At 35.5% G+C, this 19,117-nt stretch overlaps 1 protein-coding gene across 5 annotated transcripts in view; it reads left to right on the top strand.

Annotated features, from left to right (window-relative positions):
• Positions 1-19,117, top strand: part of SLC27A6 (solute carrier family 27 member 6) — a 105,108-nt gene that overhangs the window by 53,894 nt on the left and 32,097 nt on the right. Inside the window, exons 6-10 of one of the 5 annotated variants that reach the window (XM_049873182.1) lie at positions 763-853; positions 3,777-3,972; positions 5,892-5,989; positions 7,793-7,923; positions 12,227-13,746. In XM_049873182.1, coding sequence (XP_049729139.1) covers positions 763-853; positions 3,777-3,972; positions 5,892-5,989; positions 7,793-7,923; positions 12,227-12,403 — 693 coding nt within the window. In that variant the 3' untranslated portion in view covers positions 12,404-13,746. Of the gene's footprint in view, positions 1-762; positions 854-3,773; positions 3,973-5,891; positions 5,990-7,792; positions 7,924-11,212; positions 12,207-12,226; positions 13,747-19,117 lie in introns of those variants that run through there. The other 4 variants (XM_049873173.1, XM_049873193.1, XM_049873204.1 and 1 more) reach the window with 4 other exon arrangements.

Here is a 19,117-nt window from a genome sequence, read left to right as displayed (position 1 = left end):
GAGGGGAGATGGGGCTTGCTTCCCAACAGGATGAGGATGTTCTGGCAAATTGCCATCTCATGTCCACAGCGTACAGAAATGCTAAGTGTTAGTTTGAGGGCATTAAGGTGAAAGGCCCAGAGGAAAACGTCAAAGTAGGTGTCAAGGTAAGAAATACTTTTTAGGTGTCTGGTCATTTTTCTAGGGACTGTGAGGAAAGAATAAACAACAAAGTTCTTGCATTCACATAGTGTACAATTTAGTTGTATTAAAACTTTCCACTCCATGGGGATATTTTGAATGACCGCAAAAAAGAGATGGCATGAAAGTGGTCTAGTAAGCCTATAGCTACCGGAGTATGCAGTTGAATATATGAATTGCTTCTTATGCTTTGATATCATTCTTTCATCGTTAAAATTATTAGTGTTTTGCTAAGGTGAAAAAAAAAAAAAGGTAAAGTACAACATAAAAAAATGAAAATAAATGGCAATAAATGCTGTTTACTAATAACTTCCAGAGCCCTGGTGGCATAGTGGTTAAGAGCTTGGGTGCTAACCAAAAGGTCAGCAGTTCGAATCCACCAGCCTGCGTCCTTGGAAACCCTATGGGGCATTCCTACTTCAGTTTTTACTTTCATATATTTATTTAATTTTTCATCAGCTAAAGTTACTTGCCTTATTAAATCCACATTCTAATTATTTAATTGAAAGCACAAAATCTACTACCAGTAGATGTCATTGCACAAATAAATAACTAAATACTCATTTTTGTTTGTTTTTACAGCTTCTTTTTGCTTTTGACTTGATAAAATATGATTTTCAGAAAGATGAACCCATTAGAAATGAACAGGGCTGGTGCAGTAGTGTGAAAAAAGGTAAGATTCTTGTATTTGAAATGTTCCTTCAAGCAAAGTTATTGAATATCTATTTAATTACTACTAAATCTAGAAAAAATGGTTATTTCAACTGTGTAATTTGACTTATTAAGAATTTCAGTGCAGGTAAATTGTTTAATTATTAGATTTTAAGAGCCCCAATGGGGTCACTCAGATGGTAAATTATTATAATTTGAAAGTGATAACTATTTGGCTCATATTTTTCTTAATATATCACTTCTAGTTTTGCAATAATGGCATGAGTCTAATGTCCTATATCAATAAAATATAATGTTAAAAAAATGATAATTTATCATTCCAGTTATTCTAGGTATAGTGAAAAGTCAGGTAGACTTAGGTTTAAATTTGGACTCTGATACTTATAAACTGTGCAACTTTTGGCAGGTTACTCAACCTCTCTGGGTGTTCTTTTCTTCACATACGAGAGAGGTGACAATATTTATTTCATAAGGTTATTATCGACAATTAAATGAGATAATATATGCAAAGCGCTGCAGAGGGCCTAGAATATGGTTCCTTTCTCTACTTCTCCTCACCCCTCTTCACCCACCAACGGAGACTTTCTCACAATTTTAGGTTAGAAATGTTAATGAAAGAAAGTGCTCCAATTAACTTTCTTCTGCTTATAATCAAGCTAGAAAGTAAAATGCAGAGACACGCACTAGGAATCATTTGAAGATTCAGGCTAAGGTCCAATTTACTTTTTTCTGTCTTCCAACATGTTTAAACTATATTTCAAAGATAATTTCCTAAATTTTTACTTCATATGTGGATGTAAGATTTCCAACCAGTTTTTATTTTCTGGTAGCTGGCAGGTTGAAAAAATATATAAGTCTTACCTATTAAAAAATAAATCTCCCAATTGTCTGAATTTCAAGTCTAAGGACATTTATCAAATATGCATCCCTAACTCAACTTTACAGACAATGTTCAAATGACCAGCAATTCCCAAAGAGATGGAAATAACTTTATTTAAATACTTTTCTATGGTGTTTTATTTATTATGATTATAGTGATATCTGACAATTGGAAGTCAAATCCCAGAACAACGCTTACGTAACCTCAGGGTTTCTTAAAAAGCTTGTTAACCCCAAATATTCACTTTGCTGTTTGGAATTCTCATTATGAGCTACACAGTATTTTTTTTTCCATTAAGGTGTTGTGTAAATTTATAACATACATGATGCCTAGATGGGATAGATATGAATACACTATGACCTGTTTAAGCTTTTGCAGTATTTAATTTGTCAGGGAAGCAGCTATCCCATATGTACTGAAGAAGAAAAACAAAACAAAAGCCGAAATTTTAAGAAGATTTAACAGGCTTGGAAATTTTCAAAATGTAGGGAATGTAGACCAACAGAAATGCAATGAGGAGTGAGGCTTTGGAATCAGATGGACCTGGGTAAACACCTCTGACACTTGGTATCTATATGATACCGGGCAAATTACTTTTCTGCCTCTGTTTTGTCACCTGTAAGATGAAGATAATGTCAGTGCCTACCTTAAAGGTTTGTCATGAAGATTAGACTGGACATATATAAAACTCTCAAAATAGTGTCTGGTACCTAGGGAGTACTCAATAAATATAACCACGGTAATGATTATTATTATGATAGTGATGGTGATGACAATGATGTTAACAATGATGGGCCCTCTGCTGTAGCAGAGAAGGCTTGTTTGGACCAGTGGCCTGTGTGCCCTTGGAAGGCAGAATGCCAGGAGGAATGGGAGCAATGGAAGATAAATACAGTGTTAAAATGACATAAATTGCTTTATGGCTTGCTAGAATCCAACCCTGTCTAACCCACCACATGGATATTATATCTCTTTACAATAAGCAAAGCAAATAAACAATGGCTTTGACAATTTGGGGCAGTGAGTCCCCCAAGGAAACCGTGGTGGTGTAGTGGTTAAGTGCTATGGCTGCTAACCAAGAGGTCGGCAGTTCAAATCTGCCAGGTGTTCCTTGGAAACTCTATGGAGCAGTTCTACTCTGTCCGATAGGGTCCCTATGAGTTGGAATTGACTCGACAGCAGTAGGTTTGGTTTTGGGTTTTGAGCCTCCCAAGGCAGCTTTTTACCTTGCAGATTGCTGGGTAAAATCTTTATTAATTTGGATGTGTTTGATTGGAAAATTATTTCAGAAGCTATGTCTATGTATAAGTAAAGCTAATAAGTTTCAGTGAATGGGAGATTTTTTCAAAGTATCCTCTCTTTCTTATTGAGGATTCCTGGAATAACATCCCACAGGAATAAACATTTTCTTAAACTTTAATAACATTTTAATTGGATCAAAGATAGTATTACACAGAAACCTTGTTGCAAAATCATAGTCTTAAGTTAAAGTCTAGGTACATTCTCCTCTCTTTGGTTTGGTCAACTTACTTCACCCTAGTTACTTCCCTGTGAAACAGAAATTATAAATATAAAAGGTTTTCTGTGAAGAATAGACAAGAAGACAGTTGCAAAGTGTTCATGGTGCTTGACACATATTAAGTGCCCAATAAGTATGGCAACTACCATCATTTTATTAAAATTATTATTAACATTGTTCTTTATATAGTTGTCTTATTAACAGTGTTAATATCTATACAATCCAAAACCAAAAATAGCTATTGCTTTATGCACCCAGAATGTAAAAGAAACTTAATACATCTTTCCTTTTATTCAATTCCCTTTTGGTTTGGAAAGTAATCTGTGATTGTGGCAAGCTGTGAAGGGATGTACTAGTAACAGGTACCCAGCGTTAAGTGATATCAAATGTAATAAAAATAAGTTCAGGGGAAGGAGAGATGAGCAACATTGGTTTTGTTGGCCAGATATAATTCGGTTACATGCTTGTGTAATGTAGCAGCCTTAATCAGATGGCTGAAGAAACGCCCTTCTCTGTCTCTAGCAGGAGAACCTGGACTTCTGATTGCTCCAGTGAATGCGCAGCATCCATTCTTTGGTTATGCTGGGAATAAGAAGTATACAGAAAAGAAATTGCTTTATGATGTCTTTAAGAAGGGAGATGTTTACTTTAACACAGGAGACTTACTAGTGCAAGACCAGGATTTCCTTTACTTTTGGGACCATACTGGGGACACTTTCAGGTATGAAGTACCAGATGCACTGCTTATTCTGTGATGGAACTGCACGCCGAGCAAGGCTCTGTGGAAATGTTGGAGACCACACGCTCTTTAACCTTCAGGAGCCAGTCAGAGCTATTTTATGTATACATTCTCTCCCCCATTTAAAAACTCATTGGCCATCTGTTTCTAGATTGAGCGGTAAATTTTATGTCAATTTTTATAATCATTTTAGGGAATCATTTTGGTCCAAATCAGTGAGCTGTTTTTATAGAATATATAACAGGTTGGCACACATAAAGTGCTATATGGTAGGCTTAAAACAGAAAACCCAATTTGGTCTAATTCTTGACCTAATGACAAAAAAAATTGAAATAGCAAAATTTCCTTTTCTTATTTTTCCTTGTTTAACTCCTTAAGATTACTTTATGTCTATTAAATTATTTTGCTTTACTAGTAAAGAACTTTTTTAGTAAAGAACTATAGAACAGTGAAGGGCATACACTAGGAATTCAACGAATGTTTGAATGCATGAATTATACTTCCTGCTTCCTTGCCTTCTTGTACCATGTTATAAACAAGCTCATTTTATGTAAAATTATTCTAATTAAAGTAAAATATTCATTCTTAATGCACTAAAGGAGCCAAACTGATTAATAGTTAGGAATTAGAAGGGGTCAGTATACTGAAACACAACTATCCTTTTTCTTTTAATTTTTTTATATCCCTGTCACTAGAGATAGGGAATGCTTTGTGCTTTAAAGTTATGACATTACAAAATAAAAGGGGATTTATCATTATTTATTTATTTTATTTTTATGGAATATTATAAAAGCCATTTTATTGTAACCAATTTATAATAGCTAAACATGGATAAAATAATTTTAATTTAAAAATATATATATATACTCTTTGGAGAAGGGTAAGACACAGTACTGGGGAAGCCAGCACAACTTGACCAAGGCAAGGTCATGGAGGCTCCACAGACACATCCAAACTCCCTGAGGGACCGAATTACTGGGCTGAGAGCTGTGGGGACCATGGTCTCGAGTAACATCTGGCTCAACTGGCGAAACATAGTTCATAAAGAAAATGTTCTACATTCTACTTTGGTGAGTAGAGTCTGGGGTTTTAAAAGCCTGTGAGCAGCCATCCAAGGTACTCCACTGGTCTCACCCCATCTGGAGCAAGGGAGAATGAAGAAAACCAAAGGCACAGGGAAAGATTAGCCCAAATGACTAATGGACCACAAGTACAATGGCCTCCGCCAGACTGCGTCCAGCACAACTAGATGTTGCCCAGCTACCACCACTGACTGCTCTGATGGGGATCACAATAGAGAGTCCTGGACAGAGCTGGAGAAAAATGTAGAACAAAATTCTAACTCACAAAAAAAGAAAAAAAAAAAGACCAAACTTACTGGTCTGTCAGAGACTGGAGAAATCCTGAGAGTATGGTCCCAAGACACCCTTTTAGCTTAGTAATGAAGTCACTCCTAAGGTTCACCCTTCAGCCAAAGATTAGACAGGCCCATAAAACAATGTGAGACTAAATGAGCACACCGGCCCAGGGGCAAGGATAAGAACGCAGGAAGGGACAGGAAAGCTGTTAACGGGCAACCTAAGGTGGAGAAGGGGAGAGTGCTGACATGTCGTGGGGTTGGCAGCCGATGTCACAAAACAATATGTGTACTAATTGTTTAATGAGAAGCCAGTTTGTTCTGTAAACTTTCATCTAAAGTACTATATATATATACGTATTTGTTTTATATATATTGAATTACCAACAAAATGCTTCCTTAGAAATGTGTTTCATTTTGCAAGCTGGCATTGTTTTTGGTCACTGGGTCCTTGCACAGAGCCAAAAATTCAAGGCACTGAAAGTAAAACTGGGAATCTACTTCTTCAAATACAGTTCACTGACTGGAATATGCTTTTGTTTAGATGGAAAGGAGAAAATGTTGCAACCACAGAGGTTGCTGATATTGTTGCAATGTTGGATTTCATACAGGAAGCAAGCGTATATGGTGTAGTTGTACCAGGTATGAATAGATTTCAGGTTTTGAAAGGATATTTGAGTACAGTGTAACACCCTTCTTTAGTTGTACAACTATCTTACTGATTAAACATTTTAATTTTAAATATTAAAATAAATATCTTCGTCTTGGCAAGTAATGCCATTGACAAGGCTGACACACCAGGAGTCACATCAAGAGAAAGGTACAAACAGAATTGTAATGTCTGTGTGTTTTTTTAAGCAGAACTTGAAAACTCTGGTCAGTGACTCATTGGTTGAAAATAGTTACCCACCTTTTCAATAGTCTATTACTGTTTTTCTTGATGACTGTTGTTTATACATACCACTAAACACACACATATTGTAGTTTAAATGTCTGATAGCACTGATTTGTACTTAAGGTGGGTCTTTGTTTCAAGAAATTTCACACCTGGGTTCCTTGTTAAGATTATTTTTAAGTCTGTTTTGCCTCATTTATCTTTATAAATATGCATGTGAGGATTTTCTCATGATGGTGAAAATGCAACAGAGGACTGACCGTTCTCAAGTCACAGGACAGCTGTTCCCTTCACTGTCTTTTTATACAAATGACAATCCTTTCCAGCTAATGCTTGAGGTGCAGAGGACATTGAGGGTGGGAATGTGTGGACAGGAGGGTGGAGGAAGGGGATGTTTATTTAATAGACTAGACGGTCACTGGGTGTTAAAAAAAAGTATATGGGGTTCTGATCCACTGTAAAGAGCCCTCGGTAGCATGATAAGCAGTAAATAATCTATGAAATTCGTTGTGGAGATACCAGTTGCCAGTCTCTTAACTTAAAAATATGTTTTTAAATTAATGCTTAAAATAGACATTTATGCTGGAATATTTACCCCAAAAAAAAAAAAAAACCTTTGCTGTCGAGTTGATTCCAACTCATAGTGACCCTGTAGGACAGAGTAGAACTGCTGCATTACGGATTCCAAGGCTGTAATCTTTATGAAAGCAGACTACCGTGTGTTTCTCCTGAGGAGCAGCTGGTGGGTTCAAACCCCTGACCTTTCAGTTAGCAGCCAAGCACTTAACCACTGTGCCACCAGAGCTCCTTTGCTAGAATATATCTACCTTTAAATAAGTGTCTTAATATTTTTCACTAGTGGTGGTTGGATGCAAATTATGGGTCATTTATGATGTTTTCTATTACATCTATTTCATTTCTGTGGTATAGGCAATTTGAAAGCAATTTTAGCATTCCCTGTTCCTAAATTTCTAGGGAGTATATAAGATGCTAGGTCCCTGGGTAGCTCAGATGATTTGTTCTCTATTACTAACCTAAAGATCGGCAGTTTGAACCCACACAGCAGTGCTGCAGAAGAAAGGCCTGGCAGTCTATGTCTGTAAAGATTTATAGCCAAGAAAACCCTATGTAGCAGTTCTGCCCTGTGACACATGGGTTACCATGAGTCAGAATCCACTCAGCGGCAGCAGGTTTGGTTTTGGTTTTATGTAATATGCTCAGGGAAGGACACAGACTCATTTACGTAGGCTACAACTGAGTTGCTGTTGCTGCAAGATTTAATGTCTCTACCCTGGTGGTGTAATGGTTAAGTGCTACAGCTGCTAACCCAAAGGTTGGCAGTTCAAATCCACCAGGCACTCCTTGGAAACTCTATGGGGCAGTTCTACTCTGTCCTATAGGATTGCTATGAGTCGGAATCGACTTGACTGACACAGGTTTTTTTTTTTTTTTTTTTTTGGTTTATTTGTGGCAATTAGTATGCATGTGCCAGGATTCTAAAAAAAAAAAAATCTTATAAAATTGACTCTGTTTTGAACTTTATTTTTCAGATTTTGAAGGAAAAACAGGGATGGCTTCGATTATTTTAAAACCAAATAAGTCTTTAGACCTGAAAAAATTTTATGATCAAGTAGTAACATTTCTGCCAGGTTATGCCTGCCCACGGTTTTTAAGAATTCAGGTAATTTTACTGTTTGAATTTACACATCAAAGTTAACTCCAGGAAACCAGGAGATGGTTTAATTACAAAACACTATTGTATCCTTTAGATAATGTGTACATTTTATTCATATTGGAAAATTTCAAGATGCATAGTGAGAAGCATTGGGATGTAGAGTTGATGCTAATTTATTCCATATTTGAAGCTTCATTATAGAAGAGATCATGATGAAATGCTAGGATGTCTTTGAGCTTTGACTATAAAATTGCCCTCTTCCTCTTCAGTCAGGACCTCATAGCAAAATGATGGTCTCAGTGACAGTGGCAAGCCAAAGCCACAGGTTACACGAACCGTGTTATGACATTTGATGTACTGTGCCTAAAATTAGGTTCCACCACAAGCATACATCAGGGCATCTTCGGAAGTGTGCAGAACCTAAAGGCAATTGGCTTTAAGCAATCTTGCTTCCCCTTGGGGAATTTCGAGCTCATTTGTTTTGGGAAGAGGGCTTTCTCCTGTTAGAAAACAAATTTACTCAGCTACTGAACTAACTTTACTTGCTCATTTAGTCAGTCTTACATTTATTTAGTCTTGTGCCTCAAATATAATTTCCCAAAGCTACTAGTATTCATCATCTGTCAATATCCAATTACATGGACTTTTTTTTTTTGGATACATTTTTATATTGCTATTAGATGTCTGTCTTAGTCATCTAGTGCTGCTTAAACAGAAATACCACAAGTGGATGGCTTTAACAAACAGAAGTTTATTCTCTCACAGTCTAGTAGGCTAGAAGTCCAAATTCAGGGTATCAGCTTCAGGGGAAGGCTTTCTCTGTCAGCTCTGGAGCAAAGTCCTTGTCATCAATCTTCACCTGGTCTAGTAGCTTCTCAGCACAGGGACCCCAGGTCCAAAGGACATGCTCTGCTCCCGATGCTGCTTTCTTGGTGGTGTGAGGTTTCCCTGTATCTCTGCTTTCTTCTCTCTTTTGTATTTCAAAAGAGATTGGCTCAAGACACAATCTAATCTTGTAGATTGAGTCCTGCCTCATTTTAAGGTAACTTTCGCCTATCCCACCTCATTAACATCATAGAGATTGGATTTATAACACATAGGAAAAGCACATCAGATAACAGAACGGTAGACAATCATACAATACTGGGAATCATGGCCTAGCCAAATTGATACACGTATTTTTGGGGGACACAATTCCATCCATGACAATGTCTAAAGGAGCAAAGAAGGTATCATATTCCTTTTTAAAGCATTTGCTGAGTAATCTTCATGTACAAATCATTGTTTGGTCAATGGGACACATTATCTGAACTGTAATAAATATGTATTTTATTTGCATAGCATTTTTTATTTTTAAGAGCTTTTGTATACATTGTCTCAGATTATTTTTTATAGCATACCTCTGAAATACTAGAGGTAAGTAAATTAAAGCAGGAATAATATATTTTAATAGGAATTTTTATTTGGATAATTATAGATTCACACGCAGTTGTAAGAAACAATACAGAGTGATCCTGTGTACTCTTTACCCAGTTTCCACCAATGGTATCATTTTGCAAAACTATAGTATAATATCACCACCAGGATATTGACATTGAGGCATTGATACAATCCACCCATGTCTCCAGTTTTACTTGTACTCATTTGTGTGTGTGAATGCCTGTGTGAGTACAGTGAGTTCTGTACACTTTTATCACCTTTGTAGGTTCATATACTCACCACCATAGTCAAGATACCAAACAATCCCAGCACAAGTATCCTTCATGTTGCCCTTTTATAATCACACCCAGCTCCCACCTGCTTAGCTGTCCTCTCCCCGACAAGTAATATATTTTGACGGAGTAGAAAGTTGATTGATTGAATAATATTTGAAACATTTTTCCCCTAAGGTAACCTAAAATTGACTTTTATTAAACAGAAGAAATATTTTGGCATAGGATTGATGACTCTAGATGACTAGACCAGCCTTGCACAAATTTAGAAAATATTTTAGGGTCATTAAGTACCTAAAAAGAACATGGGCCATGACTATTTCGTTCATTTTAGTATTAACTATAATTAGCACAATGCCTGACACTTAGTGGCAGTCAAAAATATTTATTTGATAAATGAATTAAAATAAATATAAGTGATGCAAGGGTAAAAGTTACTTCTGGCAAAATTACTAAAACAATGATCTTATTAGAAATCTATTTAGCACAAATAAAAAAGAAAAGATTAAAAAACAAAGGATACTTTTGCCTACCAAATTTACAGTTTTTTTTAAATGTGATAATATTGACTATGGCTGGGATGAAATTAAATTGGCCCTTTTATTCTGCTATAGAAACACAAATTGTAAGTTCTCTAGAAAACAGTTTAGTAATATGTAATCAGACTCTTAGAATTTGGATTTATTTTGACTTAGTGATTTCACTTCCAGAAACTTATCCTTAGAAAGAATTCAAAGATGCAAAAATGTTATACAGTATATGGAGAGGTTTTTCAAAGTGTTATTTATCATAATTATTTTGAAATTCTGCATATGTTTAAGAATAAGGTCAAGGTTAATTAAATTATGATAATTAAATGAGATTTTATAAAGCCATTAAAATGTGCTATTTTAAGAAAATTGTGTGACCTGGGAAAATCTACCTGATATATCATTAAGTTAAAAACAAGCAGAACACCAAACTGTATAAATACCCTAAGATTCTACTTTCTAAAAAAGAGAAAAGAATCTGTGTGCCCATATAACCACTCTGTGACGGTACTGACGAGGAGGTGGGGAAAGCAGGGAAGGGAGTCAAGAAGAAGCTGAATCTTGAATGAGTCCAGAAGTATGAGTAAAGATGTCAGAGGTACTCGTAGAGCCTATAACGGCCTCTTCCTGTCATCTCAGTTAAAACAAGGCTGCTTTTCCATACCTCAGACTCTCACAAAGAGATATGTTCTCTACCTCCCTTAAGATCCTTAGACAGAGATTCCCAAACTTTCTAGATTCATGGCACCTTTAGTGTCCTGTAATTCTTTGATGACATTCTTGGGCCAAAACAAATCCCTAACTGTTCTGTTTATTCACTAATTGGGTGCAAACAACTTAATAAGCATTTATATTATAACAAATTAATAGCCATTTGAAAAAATAATGTCTATAAATCAAAAGAAAACAATAATACATTTATTTCATTTTTAAATAACCATGGTTACTAAATAATGAGATATATACTTTTCAAAACTTGGAATTAGATTTGACTAGACAGAATCAGCCTAATTTCATGTTCCACACTGACTTTTGGTGGTACTTGGTTTCTATCACAGCTATCACCAAAAACCTGGCTTCACAAAGATGCAGATGATATCATTGAAAGGATATATCCCAAACTAATGTGGAAGTGTGAACTACCGTGAGCTAGTTTGTGAGTGGTGACCAACAGATGTTGCTGGGTCTTCCCTGAAAATTTAAAATGTTCCATGGGGGCCCTGGAAGTTCATGGAGGTACTGCAGAGCATAGTTTGAGAACTGAGGTTTTACGAGCGCTCTCTACCCAGAGGCACCTTGGAGTAAAAGCCTGGTGATCTGCTTCCAAAAGATCATGGCCCTGAAAACCTTATGGAGCACATATGGCATTGCCGTGAGTTGGAATCCACTTGACTGGACAGCAACAGATTGTTTTGTTGTTGTTGTTCTGCCCCTTTGGTGGAGCACATTTGTGTGTACTTGTATTAGAAATTGCTGTCTTTCAGAGCTAATATCTCCTCGGTGTCTAAGAACAATCCCTATACATAGTATTTAATTGACTCTGAATTGAAGAGATAAGCCTATGTGTTTTAGACATACTTGTAATCAAAGGGCCCTGGTGGCCCAGTGGTTAAAGCACTCGGCTGCTAATGGAGAAAGGTCAGTGGTTGGAACACACAAGCTGCTCCATGGGAGAGAGATGTGGCAGTCTGCTTCTGTAAAGATTTACAGTTCTGTTCTTTCCTATAGGGTTGATAAGAGTCAGAATCGACTCAATGGCAATGGGTTTGGTTTGGTTTTGTAATCAGTTTATTGACTTATGTTCATAATTCTTAAATATCAAATAAGTTAATATTTGAACAAAGTTTACAGGTAATCCCTAGTATAAATCAAGCTAAGGATTTAAATGTTCTAAACGGCATTTTTAGTTCTAACGTTTAAAGAAATTATTAATAAATATAGAGATGATAATTAGATATAAAAATGTTACAATTAAATATTATAGTCTATATTTAAATATTTTATTTATATATCATAACTACAAGATAATATTAAATGATTCTACTTATCATGGTCATTGTTTTATAGGGAAAAATGGAAACAACAGGTACCTTCAAACTACAGAAGTTCCGATTGGTAGAAGAAGGATTTAACCCACTGAAAATTTCTGATCCACTTTACTTTATGGATAACTTGAAAAAATCTTATGTTCCACTGACCAAAGAACTTTACCATCAAATTGTATTAGGGGAGATAAAACTTTAAAATATTGTATATAGGGGATTTTCATATGCTTTATTAGAAACAGTGAGAGGAGAATATGTCATTTTTCATTATGAAATGGGAAACAGGAACTAACATTAATTAAACATGTACTGTGTTTCCTTAATCTGCAAAAACTTTAATTAAGAATTTTAATATGTTTTAATTGATATAAATTTTAATAGATTATCCTTTTTACCCATTTTGGGATTCAGTTCATACCTAAATATTTGCCATAATTTTAAAGATTTTAAGTAGATAATATAAGTGATTAACAGTATAGACACTAAAAATATAGTTTTATAATATTTAAAGATTCTAACTTTGAATAAATGGTTGAATTTTATTCAAATATTTGATTTTTATGCATCCTGTAATTTAATAAAAACCATCTACAATAATATTGTGTTTTAATTTTTTTCTGTTGTTTTTTAATTGTAAACGTAGTCAAAGGAAGCTGACTAAATGCATATCTCCTTTCTCTTAAACTCACATTAAAATGATAGAAAAATGATAAAGATATGAAAACACAGAGCAGGAAAACTTGTAAGCCCAAAGGACTTAGGAATATTTAGAAGATGTTTAAATAGGATCAAATTGACAAAAAAAAAAAACCGAGGTATAAAAAAAACAAACCTATCGCCATTAAGTCAACTCTGACCCATAGTGACCCTACAGGACAGAGCAGAACTGCCCCCATAGGGTTTCCAAGAAGTGGGGCTGGTGGATTTGAACTCCTGACTTTTTGGTTATCAGCCGAGCACCTACCCACTGTGCCACCAGGGCCTCTAAAAAACCCACTAATAATACAAGGAAAGAATATACTAGAATACAACCTTGGTATTAATACCAAAATCAGAGGCAGAAAGGGCTTGGAGTTTGAACTGGTTTGTGAGTAGTAGACTGGGAAAGTTATTATAAGGATAGTGTCATACAACTGTGCTTATCCCAAGCTGGAAGAGCCAGAATCAAGTGCTTCCTTAAAGCTAGAACTACAAGAATGACTCTCTTAATAAAATGAACTATCTTCTGTAGGAGGGAATTGTGGGGCTGGATTGTGAAGTGAAAAAGTGAAAAGAAAAAAAAAAAACCATAAAGAATCTCCTGTGCCTATAGACCTACCTTCCTGTACAATCAAGAAGAAAGTTTGCCTTGCCTTTGTTAGCTCCTCCACAGTAAAGAACTTGTTTGGAAGAGAAGTTGAAGATGGTAATTTTTATCATTGTTTGGAAAATGAATGTTATAATGTTAAAGCATTTTTAAAATGTAAAGCTTAACCACAAGGAGCATAGCACAGAAATTGAAGGTCAAACTTTAGAATTAAAAAAGAAAATGTAATCAATTTTGCAAAAATCAGGAAATGAATTAAAGAAAACATGATAAATAGAAGAATAAAAGTCATTATCCTAATATTAAATGTGAATTGATCAATTTCTTTTACTAAAAAAAGTTCTAAAATGAATAAATTGGCTTTTAATTTTTATATAGATGGTTTGGCTATTCTTTACTTTTCCCGTTTAAAAAATCATCTCTGTGTTTATATATAGTTTAACTTATCCTCTTTAAGCACTACTACAAATCTGGATGGACATTTTTCTCCCAATATCTAGCTCTTTAAACACTTTGGAGATTGGGTCATTATGGTGAACTAAACAAATATCTCAACCTTCTTCACCACCTTCCAGCTAAAATCCATTAAAATGAAAAAAAAAAATTATAAAGAGAATAATTAAAGGAAAAACAAGGAAGTGTCATCAGTACATGAGAAATTACTGGAAAATAGAGAACAGATGAGGTCAAATTATCAAAACATGATGCAGGAAGGAGGGAAAATATAAAAAGCTTCAAACTTAGGCAGATAAAAATTACTTCAGAGGCAAAATTAATGCCAACCGCAGAGTAAACACAGGCAAAAACCAAGTGGGGGCCTCTGTGTAATTATCATTGTAATTAATGATAGAAAATTGAGGCCGTGAGTTTCCTTCCTTTTCCCTTGCTTATAGAAAACTTCTATAAGCAGACAAAAAAAAAAAAAAAACACCCTGCAGAAGCCATAAAAGATTGGAAAACACAATCACATGAAATTAAAAACTTCTGAAAGACAAACCCAAACCAAACCAAACCTAGCACCGTCGAGTTGATTCCGACTCATAGCGACCCTATAGGCCAGAGTAGAACTTCCCCATAGAGTTTCCAAGGAGCACCTGGCGGATTCGAACCGCCAACCCTTTGGTTAGCAGCCGTAGCACTTAACCACAACGCCACCAGGGCTTCCTGGAAGACAAAAGATGCTAGAAATTAAGATTTTTATAAATCTAGAAACAAGGAGAAATAGCTAGAAACTAGGAGAAAATCATTCACATTTATAGTATGTAAAGAATACTTACAATATAAAAATATACAAAGGTAAAATAATTTTTAATGGGAAAAGTACAGTGAAACCTATAAAAGCTGGAACTTGTGTAAGGTAGAAACCTGTCAGAGAAGGAAAACAAATATTTTCCACTGTAGATAGTGTTAGAAAAATGGTAACGTAACACTACATCCTGTCAGAGGGGAAAACTTGCGAGACCTGGAAAAACAAGGCGCTCCATCGAGCTCCCACTCTCACAGCTTTCACTGTATAAGAAATGACCACCTAACAATACAAATATTAAAAACTCAGTTCATTCCGTCATTTAATATATGTATCTTAGCAGTTGCCCATGGAGTCAACTCAGTGTGCTCCATACGGTTTTCAATAGCTAAGTTTTCAGAAGTAGATCACCAGGCCTTTCTTCCAAGGCACCTCTGGGTTGACAGGAAGCTCTGAACTTTCAGTTAGCAGCCAAGCACATTAACTGTTTGCACCACCCAGGGACTCCTAAGAACCAAAGTGGGTAGACAGTGCTCTAAAACCTTGGTTCTCAAACTATGTTCTTTGGGTACCTCAGTGAACTTCTAGGGTCATCACAGGTTGTGAGGAATATAGAGAAGGTGGTAGAAAAATAAAATAGGATTCTAATTTCTTATTCCTTATACTTCAGTAGTATTTTTTATGAGAATACTTGTATCACCTGAGTAATTTAAAAATTAATAAATGCATAAGAATTATTTATTTCATTTACTTCATTATTATATGAAGTATTTCTCACCACATGTATATTATATTTACATTTGGAAAACTCCTTTAAATTAAAATAAATATTGAAGTAAAATGGTTTTTAAAAGTGGGAGAAAAAAATCAAAATCCACCTGCATTAGCATTACAATAAACCTAAACCTAACAAAATGGAAAATCACACTAAAGAAATGAACAATAAATATATTTCAGCTAAGTGCTATCCACAATGACAAGACAAAGGAGTTGTATTAATTTCTGACAAGCAGAATCCAAAAGGAAAATATGAAAGAAACAAATTTATATAAATAAAAGTTACTATCCCTCAAAAAATTTCAGGCACAAAACATTTGCTCTAAAAATGAAATAGAATTTGACTACATAAACAAACATTTTCAGAAAAAGATTTAAGCAAAACTTACATCATAAATATGTATTTATGTATGTGTACGTATGTATATCGGGGGGGCAGGGAGATTAACCTAGTTCCCAATGATTTTTCTTTAAATTCCAATGAGATATTTACCAAAATTTATTACATAATAGGACACAAAGAATATCTCAATAAATTAAATATATGTATTTGGCCACAGGTGCCTAGGTGGTGCAGTTTGCACTCAACTGCTAACCTAAGTTGGTGGTTCAAACCCACCCAGTGGTGCTGTGGAAGAAAGGCCCAACAATCAGTGTTTGTAAAGATTATAGCCACAAAAACCCTATGGAGCACAGTTCTATTTTGTAACACATGGGGTTCTCATGAGTCTGAATAGACATGACAGCAACGGGTTTGGGTTTGGTTTTGGTTATATAGGGCACATGCTCTGTTGACATTACAATAAAACTAGATATAAACTAATAAAAGTCTATCTAAAAATATATATCTAGCCAAAGTACAACCTTGAGTATACCCCACTTGAATTTAGAAACCATCTCAAGAACAGATTTGACAACTGAACACTAATGACTGAAGACCAGACGAGTTGTGGAATGAAATCAAGGACATCATACATGAAGAAAGCAAAAGGTCATTAAAAAGACAGAAAAGAAAGAAAAGATCAAACTGATTGTCAGAAGAGACTCTGAAACTTGCTCTTGAACATCGAGTAGCTAAAGCGAATGGAAGAAATGATGAAATAAAAAATCTGAACAGAAGATTTCAAAGGGGAGCTTAAGAAGACAAAGTATTATAATGACACGTGCAAAGACCTGGCATTAAAGAACACACTCGGTATTTCTCAAGCTGAAAGTACTGAAGAAAAAAGTCAAGCAATTTTGAAGGATTCTACGGGCAAAATATTGAATGACACAAGGAAGAATCAAAAGAAGATGGGATGAATACACAGAGTCACTGTACCAAAAAGAATTGGTTCACATTCAGCCATTTCAGGAGGAAACATGATCAAGAACTAATGGCACTGAAGGAGGAAGTCCAAGCTGCATTGAAAGCGCTGGTGAAAAACAAGGCTCTGGGAATTCACGGAATACCAATTAAGATGTTTCAACAAACAGTGCTGAAAAACACCCATATGTATGCCTGTTCCAAAGAAAGGTGATCCAACTGAATGCAGAAATTATCGAACAATATAATTAATATCACACACAAGTAAAATTTTGCTGAAGATCATTCAAAAACTGTTGCAGCAGTACATCAACAGGAAACTGTCAGAAATTCAAGATGGATTAAGAGAATGTAGAACCAGGAATATCACTGCTGATGTCAGATGGATCTTGTATGTTTACCTGTGTTTTATTGATTATGCAATGGCTGTGTGGGTCATAACAAATTATGGATAACATTGCGAAGAATGGGAATACCAGAACACTTAATTATGCTCATGCAGAACCTGTACATAAACCGATAGGCAGTCCTTCAAACAGTACTTGCGTGATTTAAAGTCAGCAAAGTTGTGCATTAGGGTTGTATCCTTTCACCACACTTACTCAATCTGTATGCTGAGAAAATAATCTAAGAGGCTGGACTATATGAAGAAGAATGTGCCATCAAGATCAGAGGAAGACTCATTAACAACCTTCATTATGCAGATGACACAATCTTGCTTACTGAAAGTGAAGAAGACTTGAAGCACTACTGATAAAGATCAAAGACAACAGCATTTGATATGGATAACACCTCAACATAAAGAAAACAAAAATCCTCACAACTGGACCAATAAGCAACATCATAATAAACAGGGAAAAGATTGTAGTTGTCAAGGGTTTCAGTTTATTTGCATCCACAATCAACGACCATGGAAGCAGCAGTCAAGAAGCCAAAGGACACAATGCATTGGGCAAATCTCCTGCAAAAAGATCTCTTTAAAGTGTTGGAAAGCAAAGATATCACCTTGAAGACTAAGGTGTACTTGACCCAAGCCATGGTGTTTTCAGTTGCATCATATGCATGGGAAAGCTGGACAATGAATAAGGAAGATGGAAGAATAACTGATGCCTTTGAATTATGATGCTGGTGAAGAATATTGAATATACTGTGGACTGCCAAAAGAATGAACAAATCTGTCTTGGAAGAAGTATAGCAAGAATGCTCTCACATACTCTGAACATGTTATCAAGGGGGACCAGTTCCTGGAGAAGGACATCATGCTTGATAAAGCAGGAGGTCATCAGAAAAGAGAAGACCCTCAATGAGATGGACTGACAAATTGGTTGCAACAATCAATAGGCTCAAGCATAACAACATTTATGAGGATGACACAGGACTGGACAGTGTTTCCTTTTGTTGTACATAGGGTCACTAGGAGTCAAAACTGACCAGATAGCACATAACCATAACAACAGCAACCACCTGAACATTTTAAAAAATAAAAATTACACATTATTTATTATAAATTCATTTTATTATTTATTCTACAAATATCATTTAATACCTACTAAACAAAAAACAACCAAACGTGTTGCTGTTGAGTCAATTCCGACTCATAGAGACCCTATAGGACAGACGAGAACTGCCCCATAAAGTTTCCAAAGAGGGGCTAGTGGATTTGAACTACCTACCTTTTAGTTAGCAGCTATAGCTCTTCACCACTGTACCACCAGGGCTCCTGAATACCTACTGGGTCCCCAGAATTGTCCTGATTATATAGTGCTGAACAGAAAAAGTGTAGCTTATTTTCCAGTGGTAGAAAATAAGCATAAAATGATTACAGTAACTTCAGATATTATATATTTAATAGTGATATGCAAATAGAGTGACTAAATAGAATGTAAAATTAGAAAGATTTGGAAATGAGCTTTAAACAATTGGGGAGCTAGACATGCTGGGAAAAGTACAATCCAGACAGGGGGCACATAAACACCCAAGGCCTGGAGACAAAAAAGAAACTTGCCCTTTTCCAAAGTCAACATGTAGGGACAAAATGATGGAGTAAATGAAGGGTGAGCAGTAAGAAATAAGATTAGGAAAGGTATGCAGAAACAATATCATATTGTTGTTTAGGTGCTGTCAAGTCAATTTCTACTCATAACAATACCATGTACAACAGAATGACACACTGCCCAGTCTTGTGCCATCCTCACAATCATTGTTATGCTTGAGCCTATTGTTGCAGTCACTGTATCGATATCGTATAGGTGAGGCAAAGAAGACTGAATTTTATTTT

This window comes from Elephas maximus, chromosome 2 (genome assembly GCF_024166365.1).
Source record: "Elephas maximus indicus isolate mEleMax1 chromosome 2, mEleMax1 primary haplotype, whole genome shotgun sequence".
Taxonomy (NCBI): domain Eukaryota; kingdom Metazoa; phylum Chordata; class Mammalia; order Proboscidea; family Elephantidae; genus Elephas; species Elephas maximus.
This window is presented reverse-complemented; position numbering and strand designations above follow the sequence as displayed.